Here is a 21,509-nt window from a genome sequence, read left to right on the forward strand (position 1 = left end):
TGCTCGCTGATCTGAGTCACGTCCACTTCCAATCCGGACCAACAACTCCTCTCGGACGTGTCGCGTGACGTTGAACAAGTGCGCTCTTGGACTTCTCACCGGACCATCGCAAAACGGTTGTCGGGCTGTCGGCATGGTGGTCAGTAGGACAAGCTGTCCTGTCCCGTAGTGGAAGTGAATGAAGCCATCCCTAGACGGAACCGCAATAGTTTGATGGGGATACGACTGGTATCTTGTGGTGTGGTGCTTGGCTGGGGAACCTGGAACCTGGGCCTGGCGGAGAAGCAGAGGCAACAGACCGAATTCTGCATGCAGCTGGCGAATTGAAGCTTGTGATTGGGTCCACCGATAGTGGTCCGTGTTCTCTCCTTTTGGCTTGTGCACGTTTAGATCCACCTGTTAGCGTATGTCTGTATCCGGTATCTTAAATCCCAGTGAGTCTCTGATTGGCCGGCTGTAAAACCTGCTCGCGCTGACGGCCCGCCACCTTGGATGTTGAAAATTCTCGTCAAGCAGTCTTTGCAGGCGTCCAGATGTCGGAGCCGATGGCCGGGCCTCGCTATTCCGCTGCTTGTTCGAACAATCTCGTAACATCAACTCTAGGCGCTATGCAACGACTCAAGTCTTGGCTTGGCCTCGATGCGCCACGCAAGCAAACCGATGCCCAACAGCCGGCTTCTCCCTCGATCTCCGGCGAAAATGTCCCGTACCCGTAACCGCAGCGGACCACCCTCCTCTTGCTCCCCTCTTCGCTTCTGGCCCTTTTGACTCTTGCTTTGACATGCAGAGAGTGCTGTATTGATCCAGACCACCAAGATCATCCCCTGCAGCCCAACAAACCCACAAGCCAGTAGGACCCTGATGGCAGGCCACGGTCCTCTGAAGTGCCGGTGAAGCTCCGTCACTGCTAGAATCACATGTCGACACTGATAACGAGATAAGATACGATGCTCACGGATGCGGCTCAACGACGTCAGCGTTGTGCTGCATCTCGAGGTCTCAGATGGGTTTCCTCTCAGGCAACCTCCGCACGAGATACGGACGAGTGGCGGTTGCCCAGCACAGAAGGAATGGAACCACGACCCTGAAAGCCACGCCCCGAGAACCGGAAGCATTCAGCACTAAGGCATGCCGTCGTCGCAACGTGCTTTCATGATGGTGGGAAGTCTGTGCGCAGCGCCCGCCCGCTACCTCGCTTCATGCAACCGTCCAGGTTGTTCTGCCCAAGGATCCATCCAGATGGCTTCCTGGGCTTCCGGAACGTTGGTGCCAACCCTCCATCTTCCTTTGCTCCCGTCCGTCCCCTTTCCTTTTCCACAATTCCCTTCCACAATTCCCATGCCGGTGTCATTTTCCCCATCGAAATAAGCACCAATTGCGTGTCTTTTTGCTCCGTATGCAGGCAAATGAGGCGTCGGGCCGTTTTCCGTCATGTATATCTTGGCAATCGTCGTAGCACAGGTACAAACGGCTTCCTCGGCCAGCCGAGTTGGATTGGGTGGTGAGGAAATCAGTCAAGCAAGCTGGCTTATCTCGCAGATCAACATGCGTTGGTGTTGTGTTGCGACCCACCGGTTGTTGACCTGCATGCTCCGTACGGCTGCTGCTGCTGCACTCATGGTTCCATGCAATTTCCAGCGCCTCCATGAGGTGGTCCAACGCCGATGGTGCTCCGTGCCGAGTCACCAGCTTTCTCTAGCTCATGAGCGTCCATGGTAGCTAGCGCGCGCAACCACCAGCTCCGAGCTGCGCAGCACCCAACCCGAGCAGCCGTCCACCGCCTTTTTCGCAATCCCGCCACCGGAGAGAGGCTGGCCCGTATGATGGACGGATGAGCTGCCGGAGAATTAAAGCAAGAGTGCCTCCTGACGACGACAACCCTCTCGTTCGCAGTGCGGGGGAGATCTCATGGCATAGCTAAGGACCTCCCTAAAACTGCCCTCGTGCCCTCATGAGATTGTCCATGAGCCGCCGAATCGACTTGTCTCGGCCCACACCAACTGGAACCAGCCTTCGTAAGGTACATCATTAGGGTATGTATATATCGAGCGGCTAAATATGTCTGCGCTAGTTAGATCCCGTCATGGATGGTGGGTCGTTTTCAACGACACACCAAGGCTATGCGGCTTGGACAAGGAACAACTCTGCAGTCGCATCAACATCCTTGATTGAGCTGACCGTTGCGGCGGCTGAAAAGCTGTGGTCGGTTCTTTTCGTTAACAAGGTGCATTTGAGCCCCTGTTTCACGTCATGTCGTCATTGCCGACAGCGGCACTTTGCACTCTCGTCGATCTGTTTTTCTTACTCGGTCTCCCGGAGGAGGTCCGGAGGGTATTCCGAGCCGAACTTGACTCGTGTTACGTCTAGCAATTTCTTCGACAGTCATTGAGGCCGTCTACCCTCGGCATTTTATCCCGTATCGTGCTGATAGCTCCGTACGCTACCAAGTGAGCCAGATGACCAGGCTCCCCTTTTCATCTTACACCCCGCAATTCGGAGCTGGAGCTGGCTTGTGCTGCGCGGGGTTGGATCCCACACGAAAAACAACAGTCGGTTCCAATGCCGTCAAAACAAGCCGACAGCCCGACGGCGATATCTGGAGACGGGCTATATAAGTAGGGAGGATCCAATCTGGTTACATGAATCTCAATAGTGCCGTTAGCTTTGACTGGTGCATCTTTCCGATCGGAGCGGTGTTGTGTTTGGTGCGGGTCATCCATGATATTGCCGAAGTAAACAAGCCAAACTCGACACAGCAACAGATCCGTGAGACCGCGTATTCTCTAAAAAGCTTCACCACCCACCGTTTTCATACGCTCACCGCTCCATCCGAGGGCATCTGCCGAATTGGGAGACCACGATGTTCTGGCTCACGTGTGTATCAGAGCTAGCTACGCCTTGGTTTATGGTCTCTCACCTAGGTACTCAACAGTTTGACCTCGACGATGTCACCTCAACCGCCCATCAACGGCTTCATCACGCCTCCGGATGCAAAACTTTAAAGCTCCCCGAACTCCCCGAAACCATCGAGGAAGCAATTGTCTAGGGCTGACGATAGGTGTCGGAATGGTCTCAATTCTTTCCCATGCCTAGCTCCTCGCGAGCCAATCAAGACATGGTCAACCCCTCCTTTGGGAACAGGGACGAATCCGGCTATACGCCGCCAGTCAGGACGACGGGAGCCGTGTGCCCTACTTGTTCCCCGTATCTTGGGCCAAGAGGTGGTATCCTGCATATCGAACTAACTCTAGAAAGATGCCGTGAAAGCTTGATAAGCGGTACTCAAAGGTTAATGACCATGGTCTCGTGCGCAGGTGGCAGATGATGGATAAGCATTCCAGGCCCGCGGCTAGCACCACGGTCTCGGACCAGATAGAGGACCAGGCTAACCTACACCTTGGGACCATTTGTGTGTGGCGTCGCGGACAACGCAGGGGGATTGATCAGACCAAATGTGTCAATAAGTTAGAGCGTAGAGCATCTATCCTACTGTAAGGTTGGAAAACAATACTAAAATTCAAGTTCACGCCATCTTGAGCTGCCATGGAGCTGACAGATGGCACACCAACTTGGAACTATTGAGTGTTGGATCCTGAGACGAGTGTTGACAAATCTCATCAACAACTGTTCAGCTCACCATCAAATGGTTACCAATCAGGTTCTAAACAAACAATATAAAATATAAGAATGCCTCTTCATAGTCCCAGCTAACTTTTACTTTAATCTAACTTTCAATTACAAGACATCGACATCGCTTCAACGTTCAACTTGTTATGCCTCATATCCGCTGGCCTTATCTATTGCCAGGTCTTGATCGCCAAGGCAGGACTTTCAGCCTTTACCCATGCCAAACCATCGTTCAAAGCTAGAGTGGGGCACCCAGGTCTTGCCACAACCCCCTTTTCGTCATCGTGATAATTGGTATTATGTTACCCCTCACCAAAGAAGGGGTTAAGGAAATCAACCACAACATTATCAATTCTTCAGCAAATTAAATGAAATCTTCAATATGTCTTCTCAAATGGATAAAGATCGTGAATATCTAATTGAAAGCGCGATTGCGCAGACTGAATGGGACACAGTCGACTCATCAGCTGCAGCCCACGGTATCCCGCGTTCAACCTTACGCAGTCGGCTTCAAGGATGTACGAATATCCACAAGGCGATGGAACCGTTCCAAAGACTATCAAAAGAGCAAGAAGAAGACCTAGTGCGATGGATTTTACAAGAAGAAGCAACTGGCCGGGCTCCCTCGAAAGCACACATCCAAGGATTCGCACAGTTAGTTGTGAGTGTAGCCGGGGAAGAAGAACCCATTGGACATAACTGGGTGGACCGGTTCCTAGACCGCCACGAGGACGTCAAAATGAAGCTATCGCGATCGATTGAGGCCTGCCGTACGTATTCCACGACGAAAGAAAAGCTCGAAGAACACATAGACCGAGTTTCTTACGCTGTTAAGTCTCTGGGGATTCAAAATGACAATACCTACAATGTCGACGAACACGGGCTTGCAGAAGGGGAGACCCGGGCCGGCAGAGTGTGTGGATCTACTCTCACGAGATACTCTATTGTCACAGATAGCGATTCTCGCACCTGGGCCACGATTCTCGAGTGTATCAGCGCAGCAGGCGTACGGTTGACCCCTGCCCTTATTCTGACCGGCATGAACCTCCAAGGACAGTGGTTTCCAGGGGAAAATACGCCAAATTGGTTCTTTGACTGTTCTCCTACGGGTTGGTCGAACATTGTCATCTTCAGGAAGTGGTTTACCGAAATCTTCCTCCAGGAGACCCAACCGAAGGACACAACGGCTTGGCGTATGCTCATCTTAGACGGCCACCGCACGCACATTACGATTGAAATTATGTACATGGCATGGGTGAATAAGGTTCAACTTATATACCTACCGGCGCACTCGTCACATATCTCCCAGCCGCTGGATGTGGGTTTATTCTCGCCTGTCAAGTCCTATTTTCGTCGCGCAACTAGGGACTTCGCGTCATTCAACACCACGGCCCCAATACAGAAGCAACGGTTTATTGAAGCATATAAACAGGCGTCAGACCAAGCTTTTACGAGCCGGAATATACGATCAGGGTTCCGGGCCGCTGGAATATTCCCTCTTGATAAGAAGAGACTTCTAGACCGAGCTGTTGAGGCCGAAGAGCCACCATCTTCATTGTCGCCGCCGCACACACCGAAGAAGAGGAAAGTTGGTGATACCGAGCTTTGGCGTACGCCAAAGAGCGGAAAAGACATAAAAGAGCAAGCTCAACGCCTCGATCAGAGTCGTGATACCTTCCCGCGGGACCTACGGGATATCATGAATTCACACGCAAGGGAATTAGATAGGAAGAACACCATGATTGCAGCCTTACAGCTCCGTATGACATTCCTCGAGGAGAAATTAAAGTCAAAGGAGACGACCGGGCGCAAGGCTGTCGACTATGACCCCAATAAGACCTTCGCACGCATCCCAGAAATTGCAGTTGCGCATTTTGAAGCAATACAAGCAGCTTCACGTTACGAGGAAGCTCACGGTCCCAATCTTTATGATGAGGCGATGGAAATTGCACGAATGGAAAAGGAATCTATGTATATTAATTTCCAGCTTTAATTATTTAAATTGATTGTCATTTTGTTGAGGAATCGTCGATTGAATGTTGTGGTGTTGATCGCCGGTGAGGGATTTGGGGATGTCGAGACTGGGGTTGTGGCGAGACCTGGGTGCCCCACTCTAATCAGTTCCAAGCAAGGTACAACGCTCAAGCCCAGCTGGTTGTGCTGGGCATCCTCAGCCCTAATGCAACATCACTTGATAGGCGAACCTTGCCAACATTGATCCAAAGTTCCGATTCGCAGCCCAGATAAGCCTAGCACTCGGGCTGTCCTTGGCCAAGCCTTGAGAAATGGCCCTCGGAGATGACTTGCGTGTGGCTGTAGACGGCAATCTCTATAACTCCATGCTCTATGATTGACGCGATACCAATGCACTCTGTACACCATCACTCAACACCCATCTCCTTCAGAATCGCTTTGTACCGCTCTGCCTCTTCCACCATGGCCTCCTCAGTCCTAGGCTTTCTATCTTCATCATCCACCCTCTTCAGACCGCCCCCAGGCTTGGGCCTTCCCATCTCGCGGTCCCACAGCGCGCCACCTATGTTGCCCTCTTCGCCGGCCATCTTCACGTAGACGGCATCTGGGGCACCCATATCGCCCGGGGTCCGGGGCACAACGTGGACGTGAACATGGGGCACTGTCTGTCCCGCGTCGGCGCCGTCCTGCACCGCGACTGAGAAGCTGCCGGCCTCCGGCTCCGGTGAGGGGAAGTAGGCACGCGCGAGGAGCCGTTGAATGAGCTGCACTGTCGTGAAGAGGTCGGCTGTCTCGGCGGGCGTGAGGTCTGTCAGGCGCTTGTGTGGTGAGTGCGGGCAGACTAGGACATGGCCTGGTATGAGGGGCTTGAGATTGACCAAGGCGAAGGAATGTGGTGTTGTGAAGAAGACCTGGCGTTGTCAGATCAGGCACTCCAGATTCGGGTGAGCCAAGGTCATTGAGCCCATTCAACGCAGAGAAGAGGTCTCAGAGCATAGCTGAGCGAGTATACGGGTTCGACTTACCTGGTTTGTCACCTCGAACGGGCCAAATTTGATGGCTCTCTCGTTTTTCGTCATAATGCTTCTCACAGAGCGGACAGTTGTGAATGACCGAGCTGCCGTCCTCACCCTAGACGCGAGCATGCTCCAATGGAAAGACTTGGAGTCGGGCGTGAAATAATACGAATTCACCCGTTATCAGATAGCTCAATTGATGCAGTGGATTCGTCAGGTCTCGGTGTGGCTGGTTGGTTGCTGTGAGTGAGTGAAGTTGCATAGAAAAGTGTTTATGAGGTCATATTGCCGTTGTCCCGGTAGGAGAATGAGCCCCACATCTTTGGACCAGTTGGCTAACACGACAGCCAACAAGAGGTTGCTACACCTTGGGTAGATACTGTGATGGCTTCATTTACTTGTATTCAATATGTAATACATTACGTCGTGTTCTTGCAACTCCTTGTATCCCGATATCGCCCCAGTTCCGCCAACAGGTATCAATGCGAAACCAGCAACTCCAAACACACAGCAAAGTATAGGTGATATATCGTATGTATTAAGAAAAGATAACTTAGTTACTGGAACCTAACCTGATCTTCATCGATAGGAACCTGCTCAGCAGCCGTATCGAAAGTTCCAGGGTTGAGTGGCTCCCTCTCCTCCTCTGGCTCGTCATGCCATACAACTGGAATCTGTCAGTTATTGCCCGTAAAAGAAAGTAGAACATGGGCTTACCATGGGGTCTGACAAGAAAGCTCGCCAATAGACCAATTCCAAAGATACTTGCCAGCAAGACAAAGATGGCCTTAGGGAAGAAACCAACCGTCGCAGCGTAAAGACCGTTGAACAGAACTGGGCCAAACACCCTCGCCAGAGCATGAAGCATGCCAATGGCTCCGAGCAGCTGGCCTACCCTCTCTGAGGGAACATGCTTGCTGATGATAGCCTGACTTGTAGCACTTCCCAGCCCACCCAAGGCCGTGACCATGCCGCTGGTCACAAAGAATTCTTCCGAGCGGGAGAGGACGTATCCCACTGTTCCCAAGACGTCCGACATGAGAGCGATGCGGAGCAGCCACACATCCAGGTTGTCAGCACCCGAGTTTCTCTCCACCGCGGCGACTCCAGACTCGCGACGAAGTCGAGCCGCTGGACGAATACGGCCAAAGTAGTTGACGAAGGGCAGTAGACCCATGAGGATAAAGACTCTAACCATGGACAGGGCCGAGATAAACAGGGAGCTTTCCAGGTTGCCCCAGTCAAAGCTCAGCTCGGAATACAATATGATGACGGCTCCAGCAGAAATGGGAGCACCGATCATGATGGCATCGTCAGCCGCGAGAGCCACCAAGTTGCGCCGAAGAGCAGGAGATGTACCCGGGCCCTTAGGCCACAGAACTCTCAGGGGCGCAAACGGGTTGGCGGTTCGGATGGTGTGAAGCCAGGATCCCGAGGTTTGTGCTCGCAGCTCCTGCTCCTTATCCCACTTCTCACGAGCTGCCAGCTGCTTCCTCTTGGAGAGGGACTCGGGCACGACGAGCCACACAAAGAGGGCAAACGCTGTGTGGCACCCGAGCACGACGTAGAAGAGATAGACAGAAGTGCCCGTCCACTTGATAAAGAAGCCCGCCAGCAGAGGACCAAAGGCGAGTCCAGCAAAGAGACAGCCTTGAATGAGACCCAAAGCGACGGCCCGGTTGGAGGGTGGTGTGCAATCACTCGTGTAAGAGTAACACATGATGCTTCCTGCGGTGAACGAGCCTGTCAAACCGTCAAAGACGCTGCCGAGGATCATCCACCGATAGCTCACAACCTCGGGGAACTGAGCCGCGAGGACCGTGATCAGCTCAGCTAGGACTCCTCCCACTGAAGCAAAAGCCATGAGACGACCCCTACCGTAACGATCCGACAAGTGACCGATGCGCGGAACGACAATAGCGCTGAGAGAGCCTGTCAAGAGGCTCATGATCAACATGAACGTGGCGACATTCTTCTGAACCTCAGGAATCTTGCACTCAGGGTTGTCGCTCCCAAACTTGCGCTGAGGGTCTGCAAGCAAGGCGGGATTCAAGGTAAAGTCTGGATCATGGGCCTGCTTGTCGGCGAAATATTGCCTACAAACAAGGTCGAGGATTCTTACACGCGGTAAGCAACTTGATCGCGACAGCAGAAGAAGCTTACATACAAGTTGAGCTTTGGAATTACAACACCTCCAAAGGCGAGAGTAAAGATGACATATGGGCCGAGTAGCCAAAAGACCTACGAGGTCGGTCAGATAAAAGAGGGTTTTCGCGACAGGCGGTTCGCGCCGGGGCTCAGTACCGACGGTCTACGCCACCAGGGCAGGCCTTCAAAGTCCTTGTAGCCATCCCAGCCGCTGCCGCTACTAGAAACTACACTCTCTCCATCTCTACTTTCTATGCTGCTGGTCGCAAGCAGACGAGTTGTCTCGGTCGCCTCGGTGGTCGCGTCCCCCGCGGGATCCTTGGCCCTCGTCATGGTCGGCGCGCAATCTTGTATAGAAGCGCAGTATTCGGTTCGAGACTGGAGTCGCAGGTCGGCGACAGTTGAGGGCAGCTAAAGTCGGCTTTATCAAGCCCAGTATCGATCAAGGTAGGTGCTGGGGCATGGCCAAGCAAGCTTGGTATGGGATATTTTTGAAGCTGTTGTAGTCGCGCCGAGCTATCCGCGCCCCCTTGTCTCAGAAGCAGTGAAAGTTTGGTTGTGCTCCTGTAGGATGAGACAAGAGTGACGAGGGGAAACTCGAGAACAGCAACAAGAAGATTAATAATGAGCAAGATCCATGGGATGGGATCCATGATAAGTCGAATGGCTAATGGATGGTGTGGAGTCGCCCGGGGCATCTCGCTAAGGTACCGGTAGCTCTAACTAACCAAACCAACCATCCAGAGCTGGACAACGCAGATGGGAGGAATGAATGAATGCCATGGCTCCAGTCACTGAGGAACAGCAAAAAATGCATTTTCAGACCACGTTTCATCTTTCTCTCGTCAGCCTGCCCTGGCTAATCGCCTTCTCCTGTCGCCATCGCCAGCTCCATCACGGCATCGTCAGGCACGCAGCTAGCAACTCTTGATGGATGAATGACGCACTCCATCCCCCCTCTGAATCATGCAGCTAAGATCTTGTCTGATAAGCTACAGCTTTGGGTGCTGGGTGGGATGCGTCGGACTTTGGGGGGTTCCGTCACGCCGGGCTCCTCCGCAAAGTCCGCAAGCTGAAGGGAAGGGATCAGGCACGCGCCATTGGTTCGGATCGGATCCGGTTAAAATGTCACGAGAGAGAGGAGTGGATCGTCGTTTTCTATGACAGCATGTTTTGGGGTGCTTTGTTGAAGTTGCTGATTTGACGCGGCAGCTTGAGATGATGCCTTTACGGGTAATTATTTGCCAAGTTGAATCAGCATGACGGCTGATGGATCGAAGATGGAACGAAAACTAATAGTCAAGAGTTATAATGCTTATTCTCGGAGCTTATTTGACGACAAAGCCGTGATATTAATTCTAGGTGGTCTTGAGCTTCGTTGTTGGCAACGATGGCTTTGTGAAACTCGAAAGAGCTGAGCAAAGTGTACAAATGAGATCCAAAAGCCTTAGCTATATCATCTTAATAGCTTACTCAAGGTTGGTCTAAGCAATGCCTATTCTCTTCTTTTTGCCTCCATCTCAGGCAGCCTCATCATCACCCTCCAACCATGCAAGACAGTTTAAATGTGGGTCTCCAACATCACCAATTACAAGCTTCGCATTGATGACTCAGCTTTCAATGCGCGCCGCAAGGATATTTTCATGAAAGCGTGTTTCGCAGCTCGCTCACGGCTCCATCGCATTCAACCTCACACGACGCGACTTCACAAAACACCGCCATCATGCCCGTCGTCAAGGGAGGCGTGTGGACCAACATCGAGGATGAGATCCTCAAGGCCTCCGTGTCCAAGTATGGTCTCAACCAATGGGCACGTGTCTCGTCGCTGCTTGCGCGCAAGACGCCCAAGCAGTGCAAGGCCCGTTGGAACGAGTGGCTCGATCCCAGCATTAAGAAGATCGAATGGAGCAAGGATGAAGATGAGAAGCTGCTGCATCTTGCCAAGATTATGCCCACACAGTGGCGCACCATCGCTCCCATCGTCGGTCGAACTGCCAACCAGTGCCTCGAACGATATCAGAAGCTCCTCGATGAAGCTGAAGCGCGAGAGTCATCTAGCCTTGGGTTGATGGGCCCGGAGGGAGGCGAGACTCAAGCGCCAAGCGCCGATGATGTGCGACGACTGCGTCCCGGCGAGCTGGATCCCGACCCCGAAACGAAACCCGCACGACCCGACACGATCGATCTCGACGAAGATGAGAAGGAGATGTTGAGCGAGGCTCGTGCCCGCCTGGCGAACACCCAGGGTAAAAAGGCCAAGAGAAAGGCGCGAGAGCGTCAGCAAGAGGAGTCTCGCCGCCTGGCAGCCTTGCAAAAGAGGCGAGAGCTCAAGACGGCCGGTATCAACATCAAGGTGACGACTCGGAAGAAGGGTGAGATGGATTACAACGCCGATATCCCCTTTGAAAGGAAGGCCCTGTCTGGTTTCTATGATACCTCAGAAGAGATGGCAATGAACGAGGCCCAGCGCGCAGCCTTCGACCCCCGAAAGCAGCAGCTAGCCAACAAGCGCAAGGGCGATGACGATGACGACAAGGACAGAAAGCGGAGGAAGAACGACAAGGACGGGTCATCAGAGTCATACAAAGCCGCCTTAAAGGCTGGTCAACTTCAAAAGATTCGAGAGGCTGAGCAGAGCAGCAAGCGTCGCGCGCTGGTCCTGCCGTCTCCTCAGGTCAGCGAGGGGGAGTTGGAAGATATTGTCAAGATGGGAAAGATGGGTGAGGCTGCCAACTTGAGGGCGCGAGAAAGCGAGAACGATGCGACGCGAGGACTTGTCAACACATATTCGACCCTTAACTCGAACGCCCCTATTCGAACGCCCAAGGCCCCTGAGCAAGAAGATCACATCGCCAACGAAATTCGAAATATCCGAGCCCTTAATGAAACCAAGTCAGCCCTTCTCGGCGGCGAGAATACCCCTCTCCATGAAGGTGCTTCGTCAACCGGCTTTGATGGAATTACCCCCCGAAAGCAGACAATCTCAACACCAAACCCCCTGGCTACACCGCTAAGAGGACCTGATGGTGTTGGCGCGACGCCTCGTCGACCAGGACAGACCCCATTACGGACACCACGAGACACCCTCGCTCTAAACCAAGATGATGGCATGTCGATGACTTCCGCTACTCCCCGAGACATCAGGATGAGGGAAGTGGCTCTACGCAGTCAGCTGAAGTCGGGTCTTGCATCACTTCCCAAGCCCAAAGATACGGAGTGGGAGTTCGATATTCCGGACGAACAGAATGAAGCTATGCAGGTTGATGAGATGACCGAGGAGGATGCCGCAGAGCGAGACCGTCGAGAACGGGAGAGGCGAGAAGCGGAGGAGGCTCTCGAGTTCCGAAGACGCACTCAAGTCATGCAGAAGAACCTGCCTCGGCCGGTTCGGGTCAATTTTACCGATCTGGTGAAGAAGGCAAGCCGTATTACCAACGAAGCTCAGTCACTCATCGCCAAGGAGTCAGCCATGCTTATGGCTAACGATGCCATGAGATACCCCCTTCCAGGTGGTCAGGTCAACGGTGCGCCCCGAGCATTACAACATATTGACGATGATGCCCTTGCTGAAGCTCGCCTCTTAATCATGTCGGAGACAAAGCCCCTTCCTAGCCTTGAAGATATCCAGAGTGCGTTCGAAGCTCGTGCAAGCAGCTCGCTGCTCCTGGGCTTGGGATGTTACAACGACGACGAGGAAGAGCAAGGGGTGGCGATGAAGGCGGCATTTGATGTAAGTCTTGTCTAACAGTCTAACCCCCAAGACATGATGCTAACGTTTACAGTCTGTTCAAGATTCTATCATGGCATCAGCCGAGCAGGGTGCCAAGCTGGAAAAGAAGCTGTCACTTCATCTTGGAGGTTACCAGAAGCGGCAAAAGATGCTGCGCGACAAGATGGGCGGCGCAGCCGATGCTCTAGAGAAGGCCCGGTCCGCACTGGCTGGTTTCAAGACCCTGGCCATCTCAGAGGATGTGGCTATCGAACGACGACTGAATGCATTGCGTGAAGAGGTTGGCTTTGTGAGCCGACGAGAGAGAGAAGCGCAGGAGGAGTACAGGAAGGCCAAGGAGGAGCTGGACGGGCTGATGACAAACGGAGTCAATGGGGTTCATTAAGGGACATTTACGGTGTATCAATAGGGGTCAATCAAGGCTGGTATCGCTTGAGTCTAATGCTAACAATCTGAACCACTCCCGGGTGGTTTAACCACTCGCCGGTGGTATTTTTCTGCCATACATTCTGTTTCGTTCCATCTCTTTCACAACTTTTGACATGTTAATTTCCTTCCAGTACAACGCTATCTAGATCTGTGCTTTCTCACACCAAGTCGGGGAAGCTTGATGGGGAGAACCAAGAGCACCGAGAGCAAGGCAAAGAAAGTACAGCAGATAAAGGTCAGCCGCAACGCTGCCTCGTAACTCTTGACAACCTGCTCGCGATAGTGAGGCTCCAGCTTCAAAACCTCTTCCACCGAAGCCCTCACGCGGCGTATCACGTCTTCGCGCTCGTCACCCTGGACAAAGACGTTGAGGTAGTGCAGCAGGGCGTTCTGGACGACCAGACTACTGCTCGCAACACCGAGTACCATGCCCAGGCTGCGCCACAACATGAGCGTGCTTGTTACAACGGCCTGCTCAGTCTGGGCAGATGCGGCGAGGATGGCCATGAAGGTACCGGGGAACTGGAAACCCTGGCCGATGGACGAGGGGAGAAGGATGAGGAGGTAGACGGGGGAGGGGAGGTCCCGGCGCAGGGCTGATAGGCCGATGGTTCCGATGAGGATGCAGATGGTGCCGCTCATGACGGGCCACTTGAGGCGGCCGGTCCAGGTTACAGCGAAGCCGACAAGGGTGCCCGTAAAGGAGGACGCAACGGTCGGGATGATAAGACGAAGGCCAGATGAGGTTGCGCTGGTAAGGAGGACGGCCTGGAAGTACAGAGGACTAGAGGATATTAGCAGAGATGGTGATGTATATGGGGGCTTCTTACATGTTGAACAGGATCGAGTTGGCGAGCAGCGCTGCGATAACATTGGAGAAGATGAGGTTTGCTCTGGGGGCGTGGCGGATGAGGTACAGAGGCATAATGGGCTTGTGAACCCATGATTCTACCCAGAGGAAGGTCGGGAAGACGACGGCGAAGATGACGAGTGAGGCAATGACAAAGGGGTGAGACCCTGTGAAGTGTCAGTTGAGCGAGTCTTTGATGGAGCAGTGAAAAGTTGGCACTTACATGGCAGAACGTTGCCTCCAAGGTTCTATCACCAATTGTATTAGTTGAAACTCATCTTACAGAAAAGAAAAACTCACCAATCCCAGAATCACAAACGTAATAGACGTCGTCAGAAGCAGAGATCCCTTCGCATCAAACTCCTTGAGAGCCTGCCACACACCCTTCCTTTCTCCCTCGATGCCTAGGTCATCCGGGATGGCGACCCAGGCGACCACCATGCACAGAAGCAACGGGGGAACCTGGACGCCAAACTCCCACCGCCAGCCAAAGTAGTCGGCCATGGCGCCTCCTGTTGCGGCGCCCAGGGCTGAGCCGACGCCATAGTTCATGTTTATGTAGGACTGGTAGGCACCACGGTCTCTGGAGAAGATGTTAGAGATAGAGAAGGATGTGTAGCTTGGGGGGTCTGCTCACTCGATAGGTACGAGGTCGCTCACGATGATACTGCCCAATGTCATGACACCTCCAGCACCAAGACCGCAAAACGCCCTACCAACAATGAAGCTCTCTATACTCCCCGCAAGAGCACACCAAGTAGTAGCAGCAGCAAAAACACCCAGACACCCGACAAACAGCGGCTTGCGACCAACAGCATCCGAGAGACGACCCAGCAGCGGCTGGAAGGCCGACGAGGTGAGCAGGAAGGCGGTCGAGAGCCACGAGGCAGAGTTGGAGGCGCCAAAGTAGGACGTGATCACCGGGTGCGACGACGCCATGATTGTGCCGTCGAAGCAGGATATGAAGTAGGCTGCTAGGATCTGCGAGAAGATGAACCAGAACCGTGTTGTCGATGTGCCGTTGAGAAAGGGTGACGAGGCTGTTGTTCCATTGGTTGCGATTGATGCTATAGATCGACCTGTAATTGAGTGACGACGATGTATTAGAGGAGATTCCTCATGAGGTACGCCCCCATCTTCCTCTTCCTCTCCATCCTCCTCCTCGTCATCCGTGTAAAACGCCTCCCCATCTTCACGGTGAATTACAGGGTTAGGGTTAGGCCTCAGCATAGCACTCTCCATAGACTCTGGCTGTAGAAAATGACCTCCCGTCGTCAACGACCTCGAGAGAGCCTGGAATTCGCTTGGATCAACAACCTCGTCGTCTTGGTCATCGTCGTTGTCGCTGTTGGCCCGGCCGCGCGCGGGGACCGGCACCGGCACGGGGAAGCGGCCCGCATCCGATAGGGGAGCCGTGCCCGGAACGGAGCTCTTGTGAGACGGACTCATGATAAGACCACGTGCAATTGAGTGATCAAATTAGTTTAAAAACAAGTATAGAAAAAGAAGGAAGAAAGAGAGAGAAAAAGGAAATGAAAAGAGAAAACAGGTTTAGTAAGGGTGCTGGGCTTGGGTGGAGTCACTCGCCGTTGTCGTGATCGCAGACTTTTCCCGGGGTGGGAGGCTTGCACTTGCACTTGCGCACTTGCAGGCAGCCCGCACTTGCAGTTAGATTTAGCCCCGCAAAGCCCGCGGCGGGTTCGGCGCGACCATGGGGGGGGGGCAAGAGGCTTATAAGCGATCAAGGATTAGCAAACCTGCCGTGTCTTGTCAGCGAGTGACTCGAACTACTTCAGTGATGGTGTATAAGTCTGACTGTGCTGGCTATTGATAGCGCTTCCAGAGACATTTGACAGTTGAACTAATGACGAGTTAGTTCAAGCCTCTTGAAGGCATAACTTGGATAAGCCTCGACTCGCGAGAATCGACCGTCTTTGTTTCTATAAGCGAACAATTAACAAATACACAACCAAAAACAATGCTTGCCTCTTCCTCTTGTCTCTTCCCCCCTCCTCTTTCACCGGGTTTCCCCCCCTCCATGTCTCACAATCACACCCACGTTATCATAAAAAGAGAAAGACCCCCATGTGGGATGGATGGATGCTCATGGCGATCATGTGCCCCCCTTGTTAATTACAGTACCGGAGCAGACCGGCTGCCCCCCCCCCCAAACCAAACCAAACCAAACCAAACCCGTTCGTTGCTCCATGTATGCAATGGATATGTAACCCAACAATCCCAACCAACCTCTTCTACTTGTCTATCGTCTTGCTCGACGACGACGCAGCCGCCACGAGAATACCGGCTCCTGTAACACCGCCGTCGTGACACGGGCTTAGTACCACTCGAACCGCCTTCTGCCCGTTGAACCGTTTCCTCACTAGCTGGTCCAGAAACTCCTGGCAGTCCTCGAGGTAGTCCTGGAAGTGCACGATGCATCCGCCCGTGTAGCCGACTCCCAGTTCGTGATCCTGCTGCAGGACATCGGAGCCCTCTGCTGGAACTTCCCCCGCCAGCGTCAGCAGCGCCAACGTCGCGGCCGCTACTATGGCGGCTGCGCGGACTTCTATGGCCTTGGCGATCTGGTAGAGGGCGCTGGCCAGCTCTTCGGTCCAAGTGAATGACGGCGAGCCCGATGACTCGGGGAATTCCTCCCGCAGGCCGGCGAGCAGGACCGACGGCCGGAGCGGCTTGAAGTGACTCAAGAACGTGGTTGTGAGACCGTGCCGCCGTAGCAGCTTCGCGGGCAGCGTCTCCGCCGCGATCCCCAGGTGCCTCGTCATGTAGTCGACCAGCATGATGCGCCCGAGCTCGCCCAAGTACCTCCCCGCCGTCATGTACTCGAGCGGCTGGAACCCGGGCAGCTCGTTCTGCGAGTCGAGCACCTTGTCCCATACACTCACCAAGCCCACCTCGTGCAGCGGAGGCGCCGTGCCGTTGATGCTCCACTCAGTGTTAATGGCTATCTTGACGTCCTCTACTCGCTCCTCCGGCCGGGTCACAACGCTTCGCGGGCGTTTGCTAGGGTGCAGCTGGCTCACCTTGAGCGGGATGGTGGCGTTGCAGCCCGTTCCGAGGATCAGGCCCATCGAGGCTCGTCGGTTCACAGCCTCGTCAAAGTTGAAGATGAACGAGACAAGTGTCGACACCGAGTCGTTGGCGATGGCCTCGACGTGGATGGGCGGCAGCTCCGGCGGTTTTGCACGGTTATATCCGTCAGTGAGGCGGTCACCAAGATCCAGGTCAGCAGAGATGGCGAATCCCTTGCCCATGGACATGAGTGTGGCCTCGGACAGAGAGTGCTGCACCATGGGGAAGCTAAACGTCACACCCAGCGGCATGGCCTGGTCGAGCGGCAGACGCAACGTCTTACAGCCATCGTGGACCACCTCGGCGATGCACTTGCCAATCCAAAGGAAGAGGCTGTCGGGGTTCTCATTCTTGAGGTGCTCGTCGATGGGCCATGACCGTTCCAGCAGACGCTTCACATATCTGTGCGATCCGGTGTGAGTGTCTGATCCATTGACGGCATGACCGGCTGTGTCGTCTGACGGGGAAGACGTCCCGAGCTCGACGAAACCAACTCTCAAATTTGTGCCGCCTCTATTTCCAGGTTAGCCGTAAGCACAAGCAACCATATCTCATCTCAGTCACTGACATGTCTATGGCTAGGTGGCTAGTGACATTCTGCGTCAGCCAAGAGTCCGGTTCATACAAAGACTGCCAGAGAAACATCAGAGCTCTCACCATCCTTGGCTCCTCTCAGCCTCTGGCCTTAGAATGGCATCCGAGATGGGCGTAGGCAGAAACTGGTTCTGCGAATCTGACGCAAGCTTCTCAAAGGCCACCAGAAAACGCTGGGACAGCGAATGGATCTTGTCGAGGTCCACCGAGAGAGGCTCCAGAAAGTCCTCGATGGACGATGTTGTCGCGGGAGCCATGGCGAGGCGGCGCAGTCGACGCTGAGGTGAGCTTGAAACGGGTGACTTTGTGCGGCCCCAACTCTAGGGCATCGTCACGATGACAGGTTTCTGCTTTGTGTTGAGGCTTGAATATCAGGCTGAGGCGGTCAGCAAGTTGATCTAGCGGCGTTGGAGGCGTCGTAGTAGATTTTGATGTCAGATTCGAATGTAGATCAGGGGCCCTTCTTATAGGCAGAGCCGTAAGTCTGGGTCAACCTTGAAGGGTGGTCAAGATAAGCAATGGGAGAAGGTTGAAGGTGTGAATCAGATCAGTTCCCGTATTCACGACAACGTCTGAAGTGAGAGAAGGCCGTGACTTATAAGGAAACGAACTGACAGCAAATCATTCACCGTCAATAAAGAAGAACCGTCAGCGATGAGCAGGTCCCGGTAATGGATCGGTACGGTCTTATTATTGCAGGACGGAGGCGCAATCTTTAATCTTGTTCCCTTCCGTCAATCAATCGACGAGCCGCGAATGCACGCAATGTCCAAACGGATCGCTGCGGGGTTCCAGTAGGTGTGGGCAGGCTGTGCCCCGCCGCAGCCAGCGAACGGCGCCCTGAAACGTGGTGACTGCAGAAGGGGTCCCATCGGACCTACAGCGCATCTACAGGGGAAAGGCCAGCGGGGAATCCAGCGCGGGCCGAAAGAGGGTGGAGAGAGTACAGTCATTCAGTCAGGTGAAGGCATCAATGACTCTGTATGTGACGCGAGAAAGGAATATCAAAGATTAATACGAGAAAAGATTCATAGAGCTAGTATCCCAATTAGGGCCAGCTGTCCACTGCTCTTGCCAAGATTATTTGGCTTCGAGCTGGGAATGGAACGTACGTTGGCATCCCTCGCTCGGATAAACAATCCTGCGCATGTGATGCCTTACACCTGCTGTCAAACGACATCGCATAGCTTACCTCCACCTCCACCTCGTCCCCGGCCCTCTCCACCAAGAGAGTCGCAATAACCCATCACCATCTATCTATCTAGTCGCAATGGATGAGAAAAGAGCCTCGCAACGAGCCATGTCCCCAGTCCGCTCCGTGCGCCGTAACCGGCCTGCCGTCATCATATTCTTCGTCATAGCATCCCTATACACTTTCTGGCTGTGGCATCCCTTCTCGCCCGTCGGCCTCAACCTTCCGAATGACGTCTCGCAGCCTGTCGATGTCAGCGTAGCCGACACTATCCATACCACCGATCGACTCGTCCCTCTCGAGGCGCATATTATCAGCAAATGCCCAGACACCAGGGTAAAGCTTCCGTCTTGTCGCGACGCCTCAGACCAAGTACTCATTGCACGTTAGGACGCCCTCCGGTTGTTGATCCTTCCCGTCATGCAGCGCGTCCATGACAAGGTCAACTTTACTCTATCGTACATCGGCCGGTATGTCTATCCGTCACAGCTTCTACCCCTGAGTTGCGACACGCGCTGACACGTCCTTCTCTCCTCAGACCAACCGCCAACGACGGCGTCGACTGCATGCACGGCCCCTCAGAATGCATGGGCAACATCATCGAACTCTGCGCTCGCGAGCTCTACCCCGATCCCAAGATCAACCTCGGTTTCATCATGTGCTTGACCCGAGACTACGAGCACATCCCCGACCGCTCCCTTATCGAAGACTGCGCCCTTGAGCACGCCATCGACTTCCAAAAACTAAATGACTGCGCCGTCAAGGAAGACGGTGCTCACGGCTTGGACCTGCTGCGAACCAGCATCCAGAGAACCGCAGATGTAGGTTGCCGCGCAAATTGAAGACACAAAACAGATGCTAAATTCATCGCTCTCCCAGGCTGGCGTCACCAAGAGCTGCACCATCCGCCTCGACGGCCAAATCTACTGCATCCGCGACGGCGGCGAGTGGAGCGACTGCCCCACCGGTCCCGGCGTTAACGACCTCATCCTTGCGATCGAGAAGCTCCGTCGCCAGTCTTGAGCGGTCCAAGGACGTCGGTCCATAACTCACTCGCCTCTCCTATTGTATAGCTCATCGCGATCGAGTCCATACCCCTCTCGTCATCACCCTCCATGGCTGAGAGGGTCTCTATGATGCTGTCCAGCCCGACCGCCTTGCCCGTCGCCTGCGTCGCCCCAGCCTCGAGCGCAACGTGAACGACATGGATGTGAAAGTGATAATAGGTGGGCTGGTAGTGCACGTACATCTTGAGCTGGTCGGGCTCGATGGATGGGTACGTCGCCACTGTCGCGGCGATGAGCCTCTCCTTCATATCCTTCAGCCAGGGAATGTGCTTCTTGTGGAGGTCCCGCAGCGACCAAATATCCCGCCGCTCAACCAGCACCAGCAGGTGCAGTGCGTCGAGCGTCTTGCGATCCCAGTTCAGGTCGGGCAGCATGAGAAAGCCCAGGTCGCCGGCCTCGCCCAGCTTGGTCCTGTAGATAACGTCCTCGACCTCCTTACGTCCTTCGATAATGTTGAATACCCAATTGAGTCGCCCTTCTCCCCGCTTCCTCTCCATGTATGGTCGGACATGATCCCTGTAGATTTCTGGCGTCTCGTTCACGAACCGAACCGTTTGCTTGGTGTACTTGTCCACGTGTGTCTGGGTGCAAGGGTAGATGAGGTTGATCTTGAGGTCGGCAAAGAAGTCGGCGTCGTCGGGTTTGCTCTTCTCGACGCCGCTGCGAGCCATGTACCAGTGGTATATGTCATTCGCGCCAAGATTCTGCACCCGCGCGAGCAGGGCGGGAACGTCGGTGAGGTAGGCCTCCGATGAGGGGAAGGGGGCGCGCTCGAGGATCAGGAGGGCGGGTTTGTCGTCGATGGATCCGTAGAGAGAGATGCGACGACCGGCTTGATCTTTTTGCCGTGTCAGTAAAGAAATGCTTGACAGGCAAGCATGCTGTCTTCTGTTGGCATACCTTGGTTAAGCACACGAGTGAGCTTGAATCTGGGGACCAAGGCCTCTGCGTTTGCCTTGGTCTCGGCCGTGACCTCTGGGTTGTTATTTGTCTGAGTCATGATCAGAGATTTCTGGAAATGCACCAGTCTTTTGATCGTGGAGCAAGGTTATGACTGGAGGTTGTATAAAGTAGAAAGAAAGTAGATGGGAGCTGCCCCTCTTTGCAAAGAATGGACAGTCCCCCCACGGTGGGGCTGCCCGTTCGTTGTCTCATGTTCCAGCTCCACCTCAGCTCCCAGATCCAGATCGAGAGCAAGATTATCAGAGAGGATAGATCTAAGACAGCCTGGGAAACACGAGGGCTTGTGTGACTTGTGACTGGAATTCAACGGTTCTAGATTGATCAAAAATCGACGTCACTAGTTATCAAAAGGGCAAGCAGCTCTAAACTCGTAGTAATTTTCGCTAAACTAAATCGTCAGGCCTCATAGAGATCCTGGTGCTGAAGAGCTCTATAGTAGTTAGTACTCAATGTTTATCAAACATCATCGTGAGAAGCCTTAAAACGTAATGAATGTGGTGGTTGACTTTCAACCTCGCGTCTCATCCCGTTCCCTCATATTCATCTCCTCCCAATTGCCGCCTTGTTCCCCTTGGCCACTCATACGGGCTAAAACCCTTTGCCCGATTACACCATTATCTGGCCCACAACCGCCCGCGGCATCGCGATAAAGAAAATCGTTGGTGGTTCGCACCGGGTATATAAATCAGTGTAAGAATTGAAGCGGGGACAAGAGTCCCAAAGGTTGGTTGGTAGAAGACTCGAATGATGAAGAGTTGGGGTGTTGTGGCGCGAATGGTAGCCAAGGGGTTTCCATGGACAAGACGGTATTGAGAATGTCGACGATACG

The 21,509-nt window shown here is 53.8% G+C and overlaps 7 protein-coding genes across 7 annotated transcripts; 2 read left to right on the plus strand and 5 right to left on the minus strand.

Moving 5' to 3' along the window:
• Window positions 1-6,008: 6,008 nt before the first annotated feature.
• Window positions 6,009-6,746, minus strand: NCS54_00265900 (HIT domain-containing protein; the record flags this gene model as incomplete). Its single annotated transcript, XM_053148254.1, has 2 exons — window positions 6,009-6,512; window positions 6,627-6,746. 2 exons carry the CDS (start codon window positions 6,744-6,746, stop codon window positions 6,009-6,011), a joined length of 624 nt encoding a protein of 207 aa, XP_053004229.1.
• A 428-nt stretch (window positions 6,747-7,174) lies between these two features.
• On the minus strand, window positions 7,175-9,098 carry NCS54_00266000 (MFS domain-containing protein; the record flags this gene model as incomplete). Its single annotated transcript, XM_053148255.1, has 4 exons — window positions 7,175-7,284; window positions 7,335-8,734; window positions 8,785-8,858; window positions 8,922-9,098. 4 exons carry the CDS (start codon window positions 9,096-9,098, stop codon window positions 7,175-7,177), a joined length of 1,761 nt encoding a protein of 586 aa, XP_053004230.1.
• Window positions 9,099-10,488: 1,390 nt separating this feature from the next.
• On the plus strand, window positions 10,489-12,880 carry NCS54_00266100 (Pre-mRNA-splicing factor cef-1; the record flags this gene model as incomplete). The annotated part of the gene is made up of 2 exons (XM_053148256.1): window positions 10,489-12,495; window positions 12,548-12,880. The coding sequence occupies 2 exons, from the start codon at window positions 10,489-10,491 to the stop codon at window positions 12,878-12,880; spliced, it is 2,340 nt and encodes a 779-aa protein (XP_053004231.1).
• Window positions 12,881-13,062: 182 nt separating this feature from the next.
• On the minus strand, window positions 13,063-15,223 carry NCS54_00266200 (Hypothetical protein; the record flags this gene model as incomplete). The annotated part of the gene is made up of 5 exons (XM_053148257.1): window positions 13,063-13,708; window positions 13,755-13,941; window positions 13,998-14,022; window positions 14,075-14,357; window positions 14,412-15,223. The coding sequence occupies 5 exons, from the start codon at window positions 15,221-15,223 to the stop codon at window positions 13,063-13,065; spliced, it is 1,953 nt and encodes a 650-aa protein (XP_053004232.1).
• Window positions 15,224-16,026: 803 nt separating this feature from the next.
• On the minus strand, window positions 16,027-17,715 carry NCS54_00266300 (Phosphotransferase; the record flags this gene model as incomplete). Its single annotated transcript, XM_053148258.1, has 3 exons — window positions 16,027-17,377; window positions 17,433-17,450; window positions 17,522-17,715. 3 exons carry the CDS (start codon window positions 17,713-17,715, stop codon window positions 16,027-16,029), a joined length of 1,563 nt encoding a protein of 520 aa, XP_053004233.1.
• Window positions 17,716-18,728: 1,013 nt separating this feature from the next.
• Window positions 18,729-19,673, plus strand: NCS54_00266400 (Hypothetical protein; the record flags this gene model as incomplete). The annotated part of the gene is made up of 4 exons (XM_053148259.1): window positions 18,729-18,986; window positions 19,041-19,120; window positions 19,189-19,471; window positions 19,530-19,673. 4 exons carry the CDS (start codon window positions 18,729-18,731, stop codon window positions 19,671-19,673), a joined length of 765 nt encoding a protein of 254 aa, XP_053004234.1.
• Window positions 19,636-20,750, minus strand: NCS54_00266500 (Hypothetical protein; the record flags this gene model as incomplete). The annotated part of the gene is made up of 2 exons (XM_053148260.1): window positions 20,618-20,750; window positions 19,636-20,555 (listed from the first exon to the last, which is right to left on the minus strand). The coding sequence occupies exons 1-2, from the start codon at window positions 20,715-20,717 to the stop codon at window positions 19,636-19,638; spliced, it is 1,020 nt and encodes a 339-aa protein (XP_053004235.1). The 5' UTR covers window positions 20,718-20,750.
• Between the last annotated feature and the right edge of the window lie 759 nt (window positions 20,751-21,509).

The sequence above is a fragment of the Fusarium falciforme genome, chromosome 2, assembly GCF_026873545.1.
Source record: "Fusarium falciforme chromosome 2, complete sequence".
Lineage (NCBI taxonomy): Eukaryota > Fungi > Ascomycota > Sordariomycetes > Hypocreales > Nectriaceae > Fusarium > Fusarium falciforme.